General features: G+C 45.1%; 1 protein-coding gene across 1 annotated transcript in view; it reads left to right on the plus strand.

Annotated features, from left to right (window-relative positions):
• RGS7 (regulator of G protein signaling 7) overlaps nt 1-7,600 on the plus strand; it is a 521,147-nt gene that overhangs the window by 15,359 nt on the left and 498,188 nt on the right. Inside the window, exon 2 of the mRNA XM_014523762.2 lies at nt 5,557-5,683. Within this exon, the coding sequence (XP_014379248.1) occupies nt 5,606-5,683 (78 nt within the window). The 5' untranslated portion in view covers nt 5,557-5,605. The remainder of the gene's footprint in view (nt 1-5,556; nt 5,684-7,600) is intronic.

Here is a 7,600-nt window from a genome sequence, read left to right on the forward strand (position 1 = left end):
TCTTCTTCAAGATGGGAACTCCTTCACTGTAATGCTGGGAAAAGGGAGCAAGAAGCTTAAAAAATGAGCCTGAAACAGAATTTTTAAATGCCAGGAACCACCCCTGATAGAGATATATCTATCATTATTCACCTGTGGCCATAGTTCTTAGATGTTTAAAGGTCCCATAGGAGGCAAATGGTGTTACATGAGAATGAAGACTGCAGAATACACCCCTCTCCTAAAGTTCAGAGAAAAATATACTGGTGAGCGTGGCAAACTTATTCTTGTGCTCTAGGGCTTTAGATTCACAGCTGAAAGGCACACAGATGCGTCTTTGAAGCTTTTTCCTGGTCTGATTTTAATACAGGATTAACAACTCTGAGATAAATCTGCATCCCCATAATGTCAGTGGCAGAACTCCAGTTGACATCAGTGGTGCCAGAATGCCTTTACTTTTGGAAGAATCTGAATTTAGGAATGTATGAAGATCAAAAAGTAGTTGATGGAAGAAAACTTCCATTTTCAAAGAAAATGCAATATATGCACATTCCAAACCTAATATAAAACACCTTATTTCTTGCTTGATTTGTGAAATTGGTTTAGGCTACGTTGACTAGAGAGATACTTTACAAGCTATGTGGTTAAAATAGCATACCACAGTTGGGGAATCTTGACCTTTGTTTTTACCCAGTATTTTGCCCAGTCCTCAGAGCAATGGAAAACTTAAATAGTTTGCTATTCCAATGAATTATTTCATGCTGCAGCATTCACAACACATACAACCTGTGCCAAAAATTGTTGATGTTTGAATTATTTATAGAAAATGGATATATTGGAGACAACCCTTACAATGTAAACTATTTCATTTGTTTACTGTGAGGACTGCAGAACCAATTAGGCCCCCCTCTCTCATTCTCTCTCTCAAATCAATAACAAGATGATAGTAATGTAAGAAAAAAACTTTATAACTACATTGCCAACCCAGTGATATTTATCTTCATGCCAATCCATTCACATTAAAATGTATTAAAATGAATTCACTCAATTAGTTAATTGACTATTACTGTACTGTACGTTAGACTAAAACATATATGAATCTTTCATATTTTTCCTGTGAGATTTTGTAGGATAAATTTATATTTATCTTTCAGAAAGCTAGTCAATTAAATAAACATTCTAAGTGTCATCTTTTTTATGGTCTCCAGCAAAAGGTATGATTTCTGTTTGTAAACTGATTATAAAAAAATCTGCTTTTCTTCAACTTCTTTCATTTCTGTCTAGAGATGTATATAAGAAGTAAGGGCTTTTGTTATGCTATCTTTTATTAGGCCAACTGTATAGTTGGGAAAGATGTTAGACAAGGTTTTGGCAAGAACAACACTTCAGTGCTACTAGAATTGTATACAGCATTTATCACTGTTATATCTGACGACCTTTGTTTGCTCATTTAAGAGATGGGATTCAAGTTTGGAACTCTAGGACCAAATACTAGATCCAAATCATCATGGCTAGTGACTGTCTGTCTCTCAATGAACTTTAAGACTTGTAGCTACATTTCACAGCTTTGACTAATTGCTAATGCATGCCAAAGGGATTTATAGGAGACAAGCATTTTCTCAGCCCTTTTAGTTCATTCTTTGGTTTTGCTGATTCTCTTCCTTTACTCTTGTGCATTTTTGCCCAAACAGTTCAACTCTTTCTTTTCCACTCTCCTAATGCTTCTTCTTCCCTTCCCTGCCTTTCAAAGTCCTCTAATCTTGTGCCTCCTTTCTTTCACCATAAAGAATCTCATTTAACTACCTGATAAACATGTAGACATCTGCCCCAAAGCTCTCCCCTTCTACTCTACTCTTAATCTCTCACTCTCAGTTCTGTCCCTCTGGATCCTCAGTCTTACTCTTGTCGCCTTTGCTCATCCTCACATTGCTTTCTTCATCCAAAACTTTCCCAGTCATCCCTGAGGTCATCTTTTCCTTTTCCTCCCCCCCACCCCGGCTTCCTAAACTCTGTTCTGCAACAGAGCCCTTTTTTCTAATTTGGCTGAACTCCTCTGTTTCCCTTCCTGCTAATCTCTGCTTTCACAAAAATTTGTCTTGGCTTTATCCTGTGAAAGGACTCCTTTCACTTGTCCCCAGTTATTTACAAGAATCTGCTCTTCTTTACAGAGACCCTCCTGATCATTTTTCAACTCCCAAAGGACTTGAATCTCTCTCTCTCCTCTCTCTTGCCTCTGAATCTGCAAATTTGCCTTGTCCTATCAAAGCCACCTCTGCTTTTTTTACAGTTGCCACCTCTGCTTTTTCTACAGAGCTCCCAGTTGCCTTGTCACCCAGCATTCTCAGTTTGGCTCCCTTTTCTCATCTAACTTTGACTCTATGAGTTTTTCATCTTTTGCCTTCTAAAATTGTCTGTGTCCCTGAGAGGGTGCTTAATCTGGCTCTCAAAATTGTGGTTTGGAGTGTTAGCAGCATTCACAGGTATTACCTGACAGGGGTCATTATGTGAGTGCTTTTGCTATGGCCCCCATAGCAGAAGCATGGCAAACCATGGCAGAGGTGGTGATGTCTGAACTGCCTTAGTACAGGAGTGGAATACTCCAAGGAAGTAATGAAGAAGTGGGACTAAACCATTAGTTAAACCACCTGTAACTATGGCACAGAACCTCAGACTATACAACACCTGCTGCAATGCACACTGCTTTAAGATGCATGTACAATGAAAGCCCTTGCAAAGTACAATAAACAAGTGCAAACACGTGTAGCAAAATGGTCAAATGTTGTGTGGAGACATGAGAAGATTTGGATCTTGCTTAGCCAGTGCTTTTAGTTGACTGTGCCCTTAATCCCAGCTCAGTTCTTGATCTCCATCTCCGTTGCACCCCTTGCACAGATATTTTTGGACTTATGTCTTCTTCTAGCCGTGTCTCACTGTGGGAGGCCATTGATATGCCAGTGGCCTTGCTGCTGCCCAAGCTGTTTAAGGCAGTTTCCCTGACTCCTTCTCAGAGCCCATCATGTTGTTCTTCCTTCAGGACAGCAGAGAATGGGCCTACACCAACTAGGGCAGGGACTGTCTTTTATGTGTTGCCAACTTTATTACTGCCAGGCACTTAACAAATGACAATATTGGTTTCCTTCTAAGTAGCTCAAAGGCAGCCTGCTGAGCAGGGTAAGGCACCTCAGTCAGGACATGTCATAGGTGACAAAGTCATTAGTGTCTCTTTTCCATACTTTTCCCTCTTGATCGATGTGATTCAATATGCAGGTATGGGCTCTTCCAGCTTGGACACTCCTGGCAGATGCTCCACAAGGGGCAGTACACCATAGAAAAATTACTCTCATGCTCCAAATGGCTAATTCTGCCTTGCTGCTGTTCTTGCTCATCATTGTCTGTGTCCTGAGCGAACTCTTTCAAGTGTGGCTCCCTAAGAGCCAGTCATATCCATGTTTGGTCCCTAGAACTTAAATGTTGGAGGCTGCAAATGAGAGAGGAACAGAGAGAGAGAGAGAGAGAGAGAGAGTGTGTGTGTGTGTGTGTGTGTGTGTGTGTGTGAGGGGGAGGGGGGAGGGGGGGACGACACCCTGGCCAGACCCAGCTCACTCTCCTTTTCAGCATGCCCTTCTGCCACCATGTGACATAGGGTGGGTGCTGGGCTAGATGGCCCTATGGTCCATCCCAACAAATGACAATTCTTTGTGTTCTCCTAGAAGTAGTGATAGGCTTTGATTTTCCTAGGGGCAGGTGCAGGTGCTCAAGCCCTAGTTCAACCTCAGCCTCAACTTCCTGCCTCCCAGCTGCTCCAGACCGGGTGGAAACTTGCCCACCCGCATGTGAAGAAGGCCCCTCTGGAAAGCAATTACCCCTAGGCTGCTTTCAGAGGAGAGATCCCTCAAGTCCCCAGCCTGCCTACCAGGGCAGGGGAGTATGACACACTTCTCCCCTCCCCTCCCCCGCCCCTACTATTTCTCCTCCTCCTCCCGCCCTGCGCCATGCGATTAGCCCACATTCTAGTACTGCCCCCCCCTTGCCTAATCTCATTTACTTCGAGGCTGCTGCCAGGTCTGCAGGCAGCTGCAGTTCCGTGGCTGCTTTTTTTTTGGCCCAGAGCAGCAGCAGCAGCAGGAGGAAGAGGAGGCTGCAAGTTGCCTTGTGTTGGAGCGGCAGCAGCAGCAGCAGCAGCACCTTTGACGTCCCATTTCCCCACGTGACGGGCAGCTCCATTCCAGGGAGGGAGCTGCGCACCCCCATCCGGGGGGGGGAGCTCCAGCCGCTCCTGCAAAGCTTGGCGGGGGGAGGTGGGGGAGTCGCAGCCTCGGCGGCGGCAGCAGCCCTCTGTCCGCATTGTTTGTGTGATGAATGATCAGTGCCTCCCTCCGCCTGCTGCCGGCTGACCACCGCCGCACGGGGCACGCGGCGGGGCGGGCGGGAGGAGAGCAGCGGCTGGCGCGGTGCAGTGACCTTGGCCCAGGAGGTAAATAAGCAGGGCGGGGAGAGTGTGTGCGCGTGTGTGTGCGTGTGTGTGTGCGCGCGTGTGTGCGTGTGTGTGAGTGTGAGTGCGAGCAGGGCGCTCGGGCTCTCCTCGTAGCCCCGCGCCGGCTGGGGCTCTGGTGGCGCTGTCCGCGGTGCTGAAACCCTGCTCCGGTGGCGCTGTCCGCGGTGCTGAACCCCCGAGCTCGCCGCAGGGCAAAGCCTCCTCGACTGCCATTTGCTGCTGGGGGGCTGGAGGAGGGGAGGGAGAAGGGATCAGCAGCCGACTCCCCTCCAGCGGCCACCCCGGGGGGTACGCTGCTCCCCACGACAGCTGGGGGACAAGGTCGAGCTGGACCCGGCCATCCGGCTTGCTGGGTGGTCCGGGAATGGAGCGCACTCTTCTCACACCTGCCTGGTTGCAAAGGCAGAGCCTATGCAGAGTGCTTGGGGGTCCTGCTTAGTGCAGCCCCCTGCTCTCCTGGGGACTGTGGATTGGTGTGTGGGGGGCACAACAGGACTTGTGAGGGAGTAGGGATTTGGACACCAAGTAAGGAGAAAAGTAGCGGGTGGTGGCCAGGCAGGCTTCTGTGGCTCTGGGAGGGCACACGTGTGCTGCGGGATGATAGGGGGTAATGCCTGAGGCTGACCAGCCCCAGGTGCACTGGAGAGGGGTGTATGCATGGAATCAGCCACAATGGGAATAATTAGGAAGGGGAGCCCTTGGCAAAGTGGCGGGGAGAGGGGAGGAGAGGCTGGAGCCGGGCAGACAACCCAGCATCTATCCTTTGTGGGGGGAAGGAGAGAAACATTCTTGCATGGCACCGCCTGGCAAGAAGCTATTTGAAATGGCAATTTATTTATGGTCCAAATTAAGTTAACACCTTACACGAGCTCTTTGTCTGAAGGTGATGGGGGGTAAGGGCAGCAACGAGTGATTCGGCTGCTTCTCCCCCCTCCCCACCCATGTAAATATCTGGTTGGAGTAAGAGCTCACACTGCTGCCGCTGCTAGCGTGTTGGTAGGGAGGCAGCTCCATTAATCACCCGCGGGGGGAAGGAGACCCGTAGCGATGTCTCATTGAACCCACTCTTTTGCCTTTTGCAGTGGCAAACCGCTCCAAGCAGCGTTCAGCAGAGGATCACATCACCGGGACATGGCGCAAGGAAATAATTATGGGCAGAGCAGCAACGGGGTGGCTGATGAGTCCCCGAACATGCTGGTGTACAGAAAGGTAGGAGGCTCGTTCCGCGTCTCTCCCTGCCAGCCCTGGGGGAATGCAACTCGAGGGCAAGTCTAGTTCCTGTTCTTATGCCCTGTGAGCCAGGTGATGGCGTTAACCCTTTGCTCCACGTCTCTAGATCCAGGCTGCTGCTGTTACTTACCCTGAGCGATTTCCGTGCAAGATCAGCTGATATCAGCGCTCAGCTGTGTTTTGGATTCTCTATTGTGCGCGATGTATACTTAAGTGCAGGGCGTTCGTGGCAACAGTACACAGGAAAAGCAGCTTCAGAGTTTGGCTGCTGCTTCTCTGGTGAATTTTAAGGGGAAAAAATCGAATCTGTTGTTCTACATTTTTCAAGTGCAGGTGCTTCTGCCAACTTTAATATGCATTTGAGAGCATTGGTTCCTTAATTCATGTTTTGTGCATTCATTTGTGTTAGCTACATCTTACATAGTTCAGGTGGGTGTCCTGCAGTATTTGTTGTGGTTCACCTGCTGTTGCTTTCATAGCTAGATGCAAACTTTAACTTTACCTGGAAGACTGGTAGAACTATTCAATTCTAAAATTGTTTATTTGTGAAATGAGAGAAAGTGCTTTTCAAACACATTCTCCCTAAAAGATTTGGCTAATTCTTTTAGATGGACATTTGCAACACCTATACAATAAGTTTAACACAGTGAATGATACCTGATCTGAGGAAAAAATATAATGTAAACGATCTATTTGCCATTGGGAGCATTTTTAAAATGGATGCTCCAAGGGTTACTTCTTTGAATAGATTTCTGAATATAATAAATGTTTTAATAACAACATCAATAAACAAACTTCCAGACATTGAATTCCAATAATGGGATTTATTTGGCTACTGTGCTTCAATTAAAGTGGTTGCTTGGGGAATATAAGATGGGTTAGTGGAAACAAAGTATATTTAAAACAAGGGGCAGTGCTCTCTTTACCTGGGAAATGGCCTTCTTGAGTAAATGTAATTAAATTATAATTATAAGAATGAAAAGTTGAGAAATCATATTAATGGGGCAAAAAGAGCTTTTTTTATATATCTGATCTCAAATGCATAAGGCTTAAAGTACACATTTACTCTCAGAATTTAGGTGCAAAAACAACACTGTCATACAAGTTGAACATTTTTGCAAATGAACTATAATAGAAAACAATTAACATATTCTTTGATTAATGTTAACACTACTTGAAAGTGAAACAAATTGACATGTCACTGATAATTCTGGCAATTTTATTTTTTCTTTCCAGAAATTAGAAACCTGTTTGTCATACTGAGATATAATGCATGCTTTTCGGTTTTCAAAGATGATGCCGACTTCACTGAAATTTATGGAACTTCTGAATTTGGGTGCTAAATGTCAGTTCAGTGGTTTAACCTAAGTGGCCTGATTTTTTTTTTTTTCAAAAGATCTTGGCCATAGCACCTACAACTTATACAAAGCTGTAGTTATTGGCGTCCCTTGCTGGTATCTTCTAAATTATACAAAAAAAAAAAGAAGTGTGTGCACTGCACATGTGCCTACAACCATGAAGAAATGGTTATTGAATTATTTCTTTCTAAAATGTTGCATATACTTGTATTTGAGTCCATTCTCTCAAATGCCTAATGTTTAAGTGTACTGCATATATAATAAAGAGCTATGCTTATAAATAGGATAATTATGTAATATTTTTCATCTGCATGCTGGATGCAGTAAGTATTACATAGGATACCCCAAAATAGTTGGGTATCATAGTATAATTCTTTAAGGCTTATTGTTGGACTCAAACATGATTTTGACCCCATGAAATTGATTATTTTCATATTTGTTGTTTCTGTCTTATGCTGGAAGCACTTCTCTTCTTTATGTAGGGAAGCATATATGGTGTTCACTTATTTTATAGCTTCTCTGGACATGTCCCCACAAG

This window comes from Alligator sinensis, unplaced genomic scaffold, assembly GCF_000455745.1.
Source record: "Alligator sinensis unplaced genomic scaffold, ASM45574v1 scaffold127_1, whole genome shotgun sequence".
Taxonomy (NCBI): domain Eukaryota; kingdom Metazoa; phylum Chordata; order Crocodylia; family Alligatoridae; genus Alligator; species Alligator sinensis.